Source organism: Micromys minutus (genome assembly GCF_963924665.1).
Source record: "Micromys minutus genome assembly, chromosome: 20".
Taxonomy (NCBI): Eukaryota; Metazoa; Chordata; class Mammalia; order Rodentia; family Muridae; genus Micromys; species Micromys minutus.
The window spans coordinates 52,704,034-52,716,779 of NC_137955.1; the positions used below are offsets into that span (position 1 = coordinate 52,704,034).

The 12,746-nt window shown below is 44.6% G+C and overlaps 1 protein-coding gene across 1 annotated transcript in view; it reads left to right on the forward strand.

Moving 5' to 3' along the window:
• SLC9A3 (solute carrier family 9 member A3) overlaps positions 1–12,746 on the forward strand; it is a gene marked incomplete at both ends in the record, with an annotated part of 42,831 nt that overhangs the window by 16,209 nt on the left and 13,876 nt on the right. Inside the window, one exon of the mRNA XM_080933605.1 lies at positions 12,118–12,420. Coding sequence (XP_080789731.1) covers positions 12,118–12,420 — 303 coding nt within the window. The remainder of the gene's footprint in view (positions 1–12,117; positions 12,421–12,746) is intronic.

Genomic DNA, 12,746 nt, shown 5'->3' on the forward strand with positions numbered 1-12,746 from the left:
TACATAAGCCCTCTGCTTTTTCGTTTTCTTTGGGATCAATAAAGTAAAATATCTGTTCTCTGGGGATCCAGTTTTCATCTTCACAACATCCAGAAAAGATGAGATTGTCATCTTATACCAGGAAATGAAGTCCAAAGATAAAACTGCCTGTTAGAAAGTGAACCAACAAGTCCTGGGAACAGAGAGCCCTCGGGTGTGCAGGAACCATGCCCTTCTGGCTCCACAGATAGAGGCTGTTTGTACCTTGCGGGGGCACCTTGCCCCAGGGAGGTAGGTGTTGGTGGGGGCCCTCAGGAGGCCCCTCTGGGTTCTGAACCATCTGTCTCAGAGGTGCAAGTAGCTGAAGAATGGGCTGTTGGCATCCCATCAACATTTTCACATGCCAATGCCCTATGTCTCCAAACCCCGCCTTCACTGAAGGCCTGTGCTTCTGGGACACTTTATGGCTTTTTTTAATCTTTGGAGTTCCAACTTATTATCTGCCTGTGATATATGAACCACAAAGCTCAATAGTCCTGATGAGTTCCTGCTTTGTGTCCAGGAAGTGAATGGTGACAAAGTCCTGGCTTTGGAGAAAAGTTGTGAGCTCTCAGGTGGTAGTGACCATAACCATGTGAGTGGGCACAGAATGAACAGGAGCCTTGGGACACTGCAATACAGTTTGTCTACACAAAAGAAGTCCTCAGAGGAAAATGCCTTGCTGAAGTTTTTCACATGAAGGTATGAAGGTCAGCAAGATTAACTGGAATTATGCTTGTAATTATACTTTGGAGCTCTTAAAGCATCCACCCGTGTCTCATGCCCCAACCTATGTGAGGATCTTTGCTTTAGTGGATTTTACATCAATTTGACCTTCTAACCTTTAGGCCCCTGCTCCCCTTGCAGTAGTTTCCTGTGATTTGACAGACTGTTCTTCAAGTTCAAAGCCATGAAAAGGAGGTGACCCTGGTTTGTCTGGCCTCTGGCATTTTTCATGCTTTAGAGAAGCCCTGGGTGATGACAGGCCACCTGTTGTTGGCTCTGATGTGAACTCTGCTCCTCCAGTCCTCATGTATGTTGGCTGTAGCCATCATATCTGGGCTCAGTTACCTTGTCTCTGTGTCACTGTCCACAGCTATTCTGCTGGTACTGACTGGATACTGATGTGCCTTGCCCACTGTTTACCCCTAATTTCCAGCCTGGCATGAGGTTCCTTTTTAAACTTTAAGGCCCTGGACTGAGTCTCACACTATAAAAGGACCTTGCCTCATGCCCTTTCCTATGTGAGAATCTTTGCTTTAGTGAATGTTACATCAATTTGACCTTTTAACCTGTAGGTCCCCCATTCATCTTGCAGTAGTTTATCTTGTAGTAGTTTCCACATTCTCATTCCAAGATCCCTACCAAGAACCCTGTCAGTTCTACTCTTAGGGAGCTGATGGCCAGATAACCCATAGTTTGTGAGGTCCTGGGACCAATGGGACCGGTTCTGAGATCTGGGTGAAAAGAGGGTTAGGAACCTCCCTGATAACCCTGCTCTAGGCTTAAGGGACATGGGAAAAAGTCATCTGGCCATGTCTCATTGCTGACTAGGAGCTGGCTGATTCTTCCACTCACCTTTCTGTCTCTACATTTAAACTATGTAACCCGGTCAGCACTAAGGATTGGAGTCCAGGTGCCTAAGGCCCCCAAGGAATATACTTCAGAAAGCCAGGCTTGCGTACAGTTCCTACTTGGGAGCCCAGAATTTCTTCAGTGCCCTCTCAGCTCATCATGATAAATACTGGGAATCTCCTGGTGAACTATGTCCTCAGGGAGGGCCTGTAATAATGGGAATGAGGGCAGAGACTGTAGTTGTGGAGGCCACAGAGAACCTCTAATTGCAAGTGCCTCCTCTGTGGGTGTATAGCTCACTGAAGCTACATTAGGAGAGTACAGCCTCACTTTTCTGCCATAGACATCTTAGTGGTCCAAAGGCTAGCCCACCCTAGTCCAGCCCCTTAGGTCCTCCCTGATAGCCATTTGCTCAAGTGTTGGAGGAGAAACTAAGACAGTAGGAGAATTTCTGAACTTCCTGGATGTTGCCTCTGTCCTCAGATGACACCTGTGTGCTTATCACTATTTCTGCCAGCCCCAAGTCTTCCTGAAATACCCAACTTTCTGAAAGTATAAAAAATTTTTGCAATATTATAGAGATATGGGTGCACCTCATGTGGAGGCTGTCCCTGTCAGAGGTCTGGCCACTACAGGATGTGCTGGCAATGACCTTCAAGTAACATGGGGGACTTTGTCCTGCTGCTCATCTGTGGCTTCGACACAGCACCATGTGGTTGTTGATAAACCAAAGGGGAAAAAGAATTGCTGAGCATTTGAGATCAGTTAGAACACGGCTCATGGCATCTGCTTCAAAAGCATGATTTATCTGTGTTGTGGGGCAGACGGGTCCTGAGGACATAGGATATATTTAACAGAGTCAGTCTCTAGGCTCCTGTCAAAACACCAGTCTCTGAAGACAGATGGTCCCTGAGACAAAAGAATCCGAGCATTGGTAGACTTACAACAGACCCAAGTTTCTTTCCTGTCCTTTGATAGGGTAAAACAAAAAGGAACCGTTATTCATATTGGCCATTTTCTCAGTTTTGTTTTTTAATGAACTTAATGTTAATTTTAAAAATTACTGTTTGAAATTGGCAGAATTTCTGAACTCTGGGTGTCTCCCACCAAGTTCGGGTCATTTTCTGCTACGATTTTCTTCAAAACTCTCTCATTGATTACCCCCCCCCCCCATTTTAGAGCTTCGACTACACATATACATTAGACGTTTTGCTATTGACCTGAAGATCATGGCCTCTTCCTCACTTTCAAAAAGCAGGTTTTCTCTTTGTGCCTCAGATTGTACATTTCTACTGGCCAAATGGCTCTTGCACCATCTCTATGCTGTGAAGTCAGGATAAACTTTTATTTCAGATATTGCATTCTTCAATTCCAGAATTTCCATTTGTATTTTGTTGTTGTTGTTTTTGTTTTGCAAGGCAGGGTTTTTCTGTGTAGGCTTGGCTGTCCTAGAACTTGATCTGTAGACCAGCCTTGCCTCTGCCTCCAAAATGCTGGGATTAAAGATGTGTGCAGGACTGCCTGTTTTTGATAACACATTTTAGGAGTCAAGGAACTGTGGTCCATGGACCAGATGCCTGTTTATTTTTTTTAAGTTTTATTTTATTTTAAGTTTTATTAGAATGAATCTTCACAGCCTTGTCCTTCAGTTTCCATGTAATACAGCAGTGTTTTGTAGAGCTAATCAAATTTTAGAGAAAACCTATGTTCTACTACTCCAATTCTTAGACTGGTCATATTTTTCAATTGACAATTACATTTTCTTGTTGTAGTTTTAATAGCAATGTTAAAGTACTCATTTGCTAGTTCTAGTATTTGCATCTGCATCATTTTGCGGTCTTCAGTTGTTCTGTGATTGGTCCTACTTTCCTATTTCTTCATGTCTAATGATTGAACTGTGTTGAAGACATTGTGCCTTATACCCTGCTGGATGCTTCTATGTTCTTCTGGAGATAACTGCGTTCTGAGTGATGGTCTTACTAGGCAATTGACTTTGTGTGAACTGAAACGCCAAGTACTCTCTGTTCCTCTCGTGACAGATATTTATTCTGTTCTTTTAGCTCTAGTTGACAACATGGGACCCACTGTACTCCTGTGTGATTCACAGGAAATTACAGAAACTGGCTGAAGGTTAATATTTCTCACAGAGAATATGGGGATCCCATCTCTGACTTTTTGCCTAACCGAGATTTGCTGCTTTCTTTTTAGTAGCTGCTTCAATCTGTTTCCTGCTTTCTAGCCAATGGCCTAGAGGTTTCTGGTGGGTTTGTATGGTTGCTCAGCTGTAGCTGAGACCTGTTCTTAGGATTTAGGATGGTGGAGAAGTCTCCAGGCTGTTCCCTTCTTAGGTTTCAATGCCCCTCCAGTTTTAGACTGTTGTTTGCATATTTCATTCAGAGTTTGTAACTGTTACTTGTGGGTGAATTGGAACAACAGAAGCTGTTCCAATAGCCAATCATTAGATGTAATTATTAAAATTCTTCTCTCAAATTTTAAGTTACAGCCAATTGTGAAATCATAATGAAAACCTAGAAGCTTATACTTTGTAAGTGATGAATTTCAGGGGTAGCATGACCGTGAAGTAGGCTGGGTTATGGTGCCTCTGAGAAGATACTTTGGTAAGGAGGAGCAAGGCTGATGATGCCTAACTGGCTTCTGACCACACCACAGGCCCAGGCTATTCTCATTCTTACACTTAATAAGCACTTACCTGTTGCTGTTAAGGCACACATTTGTGCTTAATACCACTATAAACAACTGCCACATGGTAGATGCCCACCATGTTGGCATGTAGTACCCCGGAGCAATGGAGTGAGCACAGGAAGCAGGTCTTTAAGGAGCTGCACTCCAACCTATCTGAGCAACCTTCCACAAAAATATTAGTTTGAGTAGATGTAAAATAGAACTGTATAGTAATGAGTATATAAAATAATATAAAATAAGCCAAAAGAGCAGCTTACATAGTTGATAGCCAATGAGGAGAAACCACAAACACAGGAAAGGCTCTGAAGCCATCTCTCAGTACAGACCTAAGGAGACCTGGGCATTTGCCTAGGTTTTAGAAATGAACAATGTTTCCTTGACATTTGTAAGCAGCAGGGTTAGTCTTGAGAATGTTGGTTTCCAAGTTGTTTAGACCCAAAGAAGCCCCGACTCATAGAGGGGCTCCCTGCCCACAACAGGAGAAACCAGATCCACCCTGATCAGTGTGAATTTCCAGGTACTTGTTTAGTGGGGTGTAGAAAGGAGGGAGAATTGGTTAGACTCTAGGTGGACTATAAATATCTTTACCTCCTGCCCTGGATCTATACTTGACATACTTACTCAAATTTCTGCAAGGTGCCCAGTGGGCTCAGCTAAGAACAAAAGTAATATTGAGGTCAGAGCAATAGGATCGTCTGTGTGTAAGGTAGGCTGCTGGGCTGGACTTGCTGGCTTTACAGACTCTGGCCCTTTTCTGGTGGTTCACCTGAGAATATTTTTGTGCCCACATGTGTCTGGCTTGTGAGTGTGCTTGTACCATCTATGTGTTTGTCCCAGTGTATCCATGTGAGCACAGGAAACTGCACATGCATGTGTGAGCTCATGTCTGGCCCTGATCTGCTCTGCTGCACAGGAGGGGGCCCATGTATCAGGCGCTTCCTTTCTTTCCTCTGGGCAGGTTTTCACTGCTCGGTCCAGTTGCTCTGTTAGGCAGAGTTTAATTCTCCAAGGCTTGTACCTGTTAAAGTAAAACCAAGGGATTTACTGTGCTGCTGCATTTGCAAGGACTCAGCTAAATCTTCCTGTCACCTTGAAAGATCCTTGGCAGTGGGACTGACTGTGGGCCTGACCAAGGCCTGTCTCCAGATGCATTCCCATGGTGTGAGGGGGTCAGAGGCAGCTGGTGTCTCCCCGAGAAGTTTCTGCTCTTTTTGGTGATTAGTCCCAAAGTGTCTGCTTATGAATGCTTGGACCTTTTACTTCAGTCGGAGAGTTTGTAATTATAACTAAAGCATTTGCTGTTTGTTGTCACCATCAGATGGTTGTACCATTTTGTGTTTAATTAGCTGTGACTGTGAACCTCAGCAATAAGTTACCTGTGGGCTTGGGTGTCCTATCATACATGCCCTTTAGAATATCCTCAACTGACACAGAGGATCAGGGCTCCACTCTGTCCACACTGGCTTCCTAGTTCCTAGCGTATTTTATTTGTTCTCTAAAGAGACCCTCTCCCTGTTTTCTGCTGTTATTGGCTCTTGTTTCCACAAAGTTTGCTTTAGTTTTGACTTTGGAAGTTATACAACTAAACCAAACCCCAGCAGAACAGATTTTAATAGGTTCTGGAGCATTGTTTGCCCCGGGACAGTAAGTGTAACAAGGTGTTTGTTCTCTCTGCGATAACCTCTTTCTTTCTCTCTCAGAAACCCTTTGCTGATGTTCTGGTCAGCTTTCCATCAATATAACAAATGCCTGAGATGATCAACTTACAAGGATAAAAACCAAACCAAACCAAACCAAACAAACAAACATCAAAAAACCAACCAGCAAACAAACAAACAAAATGTATTTAGGTTTATGGCTTTGGAAGTTCCAGGCCAGGGTCTGGAACATGATGGGATCATGATGTGATCATGTGGTCAAGCAAAACCTCTAACCTCATGGCTAGGGGCATAAAGAAACAAAGGAGGGGCTAGAGAAATGGCTTAGGGGTGAGCAGTACTTGCTGCTCTTGTAGAGGACTCAAATTCCATTTCCAGCACTTACATCAGGTGGCTTGCCAAATCCTGTAACCTCAGTTCCAGGGCATTCAGTAACTTCTAACCTCTAAGTGGGACACACATAAAAACACATGCAGCTATATACATACACATAAAGAATTACATATTTAAAAACAAACAAACAAATAAAAAGTTCTAAGGAGAGAAGGACATCATAAACTCCCTCAAGGCCAGATAATCTAACCTTCTAGGATTCTCCCTAGCTCTACCTTCTACAGGCTCTACAACAGCACCATCCTGGGTATAAGGCTTTCATATTATAGCCTTTGGGGATGTTTAGGATGTAAATCCCAGCACAGTTTTTGAAGCCTATAAGCCACACTTTCCCTAACAGACTAGTGACCCTGAGAGTTTCAGTGTGGAAGCCCAGAGTATAGACCTGCTTCTCATGTCACAGCCATCCAGCTCTCTACTGTGGGGAAGAAACTCTCCTTCCATGCTGCACCAACATCTCCATGTCCCTAAGGCTGGGCTTTCAGGCAACTTAAGGACCAGTCATACACAGATCAAGACCATTGTGAGGAACCACTGAAACCTCCTCCTTAGGGTCTACCAGGTCCTCCTGCCTTGCTTCCTCAAACCACAATGCAGGGGCAGCAGCACCTGGGTGTACCAGATGACAGGTACATCTGTGATATAGAAAGATACAGGAAGGAAGAAAGGCATGGTGAATAGTGTACATTTCACCACAGTAACCTGTAACCTGTATTGCATCTCTAAAGCAGAAATCACATAGCACCTTGGAAGAAGCTGGCAAGACCCACCATAACTCATGCTTGGGCCATTCCTGTTTGTGAATGTCTCCTGGCACACATCAGACCTCTGTGGCAAACCACAGGTTTTCACCCTTCCAGCAACAGGAAGCAGGTACTACTTACTGTAGGATTGTTATACAGCAGCTGGCTTACTAATTTATAGAATGCCCATTATGCTCTAATTGCCAAGCCACTAACAAATTGCTACTTAAAGTCAATTGAACCTCTAGCCTAAGTAGCTAATTACAATGCAGATTGCTGCTCAGGAGTTAGTCATAGGGATACACAAGAGTCAGCACAGACTAAGCTGCTCTAGGCTGTGCCAAGTGGCCCTATGGGACCCAATCCAGCAGGTATTCCCTCATTGAGTGAGAATGATCCCAGCCTATAACAGATGTCAGTTGCTAACCCAGGGCCACACAGAGGCTCAGGGCCAGGTCTCTCTGAGGTTTTTCCCCATGGTCATGGCAAAACTCCCAGCTAATGCAGACTGGGGAGTAGGGGAGTCATCCAGCCCAGAAGAACACTCAGGCCCTAGAAGAGGTGGCTGAGCTCACTGGGAAAGCTGTTCAAGTTAGGCAGTAACACAATGCACAGAGATTGCTCAGGGGCAACTAGTGACACCATGAACCAGAAAAGGGTCCAGACCCAGGGGAGATGAACAAAACCCCAGATTCACCAGAGATACAGGGTCAGAGTACAGATTCCAGAGCCCAGAGTTCATTGCCAGATGTGATAACCTGGACAGGACAGGATTTTTCAAAGCTTTGAAAATGGTTCATGAGCTTACCAACATCAGGCCTGAGAAATAAATAAGAACAGCAAGAAGCTGTGAGAGCTTCCTACAAGATGGAAAGCTTGAGACTTAAGAATGACAGTAAGATGATCAGAGGGAGAAGTGCACAGAGGAGGAAACCTGGGATAGTCCAAGTGTGGATGCCTGCTGATACATTTCACGCCATTAAGAAACACTGGTAGTTCCTTCACTATACCAGGTTATGGGGAACCATCAAAGCCTGAAGAACCCAGCCACCTGCTTTGAAGTTTAAGAAGTCCCCTGGAAATATAGGGAACAAAACCCACAGGCTGAAAGTGGGATGTTCATGTTAGTATCTGTCCTTGGGTCATTCTTAAGGATGAAACCTGCCTTTTACTTGTGGTACTAAAAATAAAATAATCAGAGCAGGCTTGCCTGAGCCTTCCTGAAGTACAAGAAGCAATGTCTACTCAAGGTTCTAGGAACAGATTACCCAGAACATATCAAGATAAGCCTTGGTAGGACCAGGACACATAAGGCCTACATTGGCATGCTGTGGCCAATCAAAGATAACTGTGGGCAGTTCAGGAAGGAATCAAAATTTTACAACTCAGTTCACGACAAGGATTAACACCCCAGTGAAGAAGCTATCAAATTCTGTAAACAGTATCTCACAGACATGAACAGAAGTATCATAAACATGAAAAGATAACCAGCACCCACAAACAATAAAAAATGGGGGTCAGTCCTCAGTGAGATATTGGGCTGTGAGGTATGCAGGGGGCAGAAGCACTCTTTCAGGGGACACTTTGGACCTAAGAATATATAGTCCTTCAGTCTTCTGGCTTTTTTCATGTGTGGAAATGTATGTTCAAGGTTGGTCCTTTCACAAAAATGACAAAGGGCAAAAGCAGTCTTCATTCCATCTACACCACACGTAGAATATTCTGAGAAAATACAGAGGTCATTTTCCTGGGATTTTCAGGGTCTACTTCTGAGGAAGAGCAGCTGATCTGAAGCCAGCCTGTCTTTCGTGCATATGGAGTCCAGTTGTTGAGATCTTATAGTCACCAGCAACCACACTGAAGGGATTAGCCGATAGTGTCTAAAGGGCAGACTTGCCTTGTTGTTCCAGAGATAAGAATGGCTCTTGTACTTTATTTAGTCTTGACTGCCAAAGGGAACTCCACAATGGTGAGGTATTTTTGGTCTCTGCTATAGAGGAAGGGTGTAGGGAAAGACCAAAGTCCTGAGCAAAAAACAACCTCAGAGCTTGGGTGTGGTCAAAGCTCGGAGGTTCTTCTGATCCTTTTTCGTGGATTTTCAAAGAGACTCCCACTCCAGAGACCCAAAGGGCATAGGGCACCAGCTTTTAGATTGAGACTCTGCATAGGGCTGGGCAGAAATGAAACCTCCAAATGGAGCCACCTTAGGGTGTGGAGAAAGGCCACACATGGACTCTGTGGCTGCCATATAGCTTCCTGGAAGCCTGGAATATGGGCCTTGTGGAACTGGAGGACAAAGACAAGGTAAAGCATAGTTTCTACTCTTTAGAAAGAAGCAGAACACATGGGTTCTATGGTCATGGAACAATTGCTATAAATCTTTGGGGACTCAAGGGCTTCAGATATTTCTGAACATAGCCTTTATAGTTGAAGTCCATTGTTTATATGTTTATAGTCATTGGGAATAATGGGAAGCAGGAATCTTTTCTTGACTCAGGGAAGTGAGATGCCAAGGCTTGGGCTCTTAGACTTCCTCTGACATTTCAGTCTTTTCCCAAGGTTCACAAGAACTTAGCACAACTCCCTTGTGTCTAAAAATGCAGAGCCCTAGGATTGTTTAGGTTCTGTTGAGTCTGGGGTCTCAAGTTGGGTGCCAAGGCATTCTGTGGTTCTTACTCATCTCCATGGCCATAAGGTTCAGGACAAGAATGCAAGTTTTCTGGGTGGGGCTGGTGATGCCATATATATTTGCTCTCAGCTCCCTGTGGGTAACCAATATTTAAAATCTTCTCATCCATATCATGGTCTCTCCCTGGCGTAGACAGCATAATAAGGAAATGTATTGTAAACCCCAACAACACCAGACCTTCCAGATATTTTCTGGTGGCCCTGTTGCCTTCAAAGACTGAATAACCCTGTGCAGGGCCCTAAGGAATCAAAAAAGTACACTTGTCAAGCCTCCTTCAGCAGCTTCCCTCATTGATACTTTCTCTTATATACTGGTTCCAGGCACCCAACATGGCCTGGAAATTATGTCATGTTTGTGGTCTTACTAGGCCTTTAGTATTACAGGGTGAGCCTCCCAGTTAACACTACCTTATATAAGTGGAAACTCTCAAAGGAACTAAGAGAAACTTGATTCAGGTTAGTATGATGTGGTGGGATGGGAAAATCATCTGTGAGGCACAGGCAGGCAGTACCTCCAATCCTCTGAGAATAACCCATCTATCTGTGCCAGCTAAAGCCTGGCCCTTCCTGGAACCCAGAGTCTAGATAGGGACTATAGGCTGTGACAAATGATGTAACAAAGTCTCTGTTATGCTGATGCTTTCTGGTGAAATGCTAGAAGGTTAAAACTGTGAGATGCCAAACTGATCTGACACTTGCTTCTCTCCAGACTTGCAAAGGGCCTAGGCACAATTTGTATGCAGCAACCCAAGACTATCATGGTTAAGGACAGTGGCAACCTCCACCCCTTGGGTGGAGGAACCCACCTAATCCCTACAACCCCTGCAATTACCTGTGGAGAAACCAGTCAGGGAGCCCTGTCAAGGTTATCCAGTTCAGAAGGGTGGGTCCAAAAGCATGCTTCAGGCCCCAGTATCATTAGCCCCACTAGGAAATGCTGTTTATGAGAGATCAGACTCCTGTGGACTACCATACCACCCTGGCCTGAGAGGGATCTTGGATGTTTGTCAGTGGGGAGGCTGCAGAGTGGGGAAAATGCACACCTTTTTTTTTTTTAATTTCAGGGATATCATCAATGTAATAGCCTTGTTGAATGAATTTTATTGTGCAAAAAACATTGCTTATGCCAAAGGAGGCAGTCCAGTCTGTCAGCATTCCAATTGTGTTAAAATCAGGCTTAACATAGGAATTCTGATCACCATTCTTCTGAGTCCAAATCAGACACAAAACCCATGGCCAAATAAATGACTGTTCTCTATAGGGCAGAGCTGAGCACCTGACAAGGTCCTAGCAGAGTTGGTGATAGCTGAAGAGCCTGAGGAACATGAGGGGCTTGAGGAGGGTGGGCAAAGATTTCTTACAAGCTTGAATATTAGGAAGCCAATTAGTTTCTGCCCGGGGTTCTGGAGACCTTTGCTGTAGTAGATCCTTCTCCTACATGGCTGTGAGCTCAAAGGGGCCATGGGAGATATGACACTATAGTACTGCTTCTCCTAGATGGCTGTGACTCCAAAAGTGTCATGGGGAAATATGAGGAGCTTAAGTGTCCTAAAGGTGACTGCAATGGAACGGGCCAGGAACAGCCAGGACAAATTTGGAGGGCATCCACCTGAAAGGCAAGGTATATCCCAACTTAGGACACTTCCTGTCAACTGCTATGTAGCCTCCTCTTGTGGAGTCATTATAGGATGAGAGGTTCTGTCATCCAGTGTCTATACTTTATCACCCTTGTGTGAACATGGAGATTCCTTAAGGTAGAGACACTGGCTTGGTGTGGCTGAGTTCTATCCAGCTCTTGGCCTTGGCTCTGTCTATGTGTTCCACTTTTGAGTGGGAACTACTCATCTCTAGAGAGACCTGGTCAAAATCAACATTGTTTTCATCCACCATTAACTGTGGGTGGCTGGGGAAACAGAAGGATTATTATCCCAGGTATCTAGGTAGAGGTCTATCTAGTGCAATGAATCTCAGCCTTCCTAGTGCTGGGGCCCTTTAATACTGTTCATCATACTGTTCCTCATGTTGTGGTGGCCCCAATTACAAAATTATTTTTGTTATTACTTCATAACTCTAATTCTGCTACTGTGAATATATGTTTTTGATAGTCTTTTGGGGATTGCAACCTACAGATTGAGAACTGCTTGATAGCAACTTCTACAGTGGGGGTCTTCAAAGCTTTCAAGAAACCAGTGATCATCCTGATTTCATGGGGGTCCTTGCTGGGGTGGTCCTAACCCCATGACTCCTCCCATTCCTCTGGTAGACCTTGTCTTTAGATCTTTCTGATGTTGTGTTCCCTTATGGGTCCTGATCTCCCCGACCCTCTTTCCTTCCCACAGTCTTTCACCTGTCCCACAAGGTGACCAGTGTTGTTCCTGAGAGTGCTCTGCTCATCGTTTTGGGCCTGGTGCTGGGTGGCATCGTCTGGGCAGCTGACCACATCGCATCCTTCACACTCACACCCACGCTCTTCTTCTTCTACCTGCTGCCCCCTATTGTGCTGGACGCTGGATACTTCATGCCCAATCGACTCTTCTTTGGCAACCTGGGCACTATTCTGCTATATGCTGTCATTGGCACTATATGGAATGCAGCCACCACAGGATTGTCTCTCTATGGTGTCTTCCTCAGTGGCCTGATGGGTAAGTCTATGCATTGCCCTCTGGGTGAGTTCAAGTCACAGTGTTTAGCCAAGGTAATGATTCAGATATAGAAGAGATGGGGCTAAGGATAATGGGCAGTGTTTCTGTGGACTACTTAAGTAAATAGCTTGGTATGTGTAAAAATGTTCAATCTTTAATTAGCTTCCTTGGGACATCTATAAGCTAAGGCTTTTGAGTCATGTTCAGAACACCAGCAGGGTGGGTAGGTGTGCATTGGCACTTGTTCTAATGCTTATCATAGTTGCCAGAGTGGTGTGAACCAGCTGTTCAACCACCATGGGAGAAAAAGATGAAAGTAGAATACT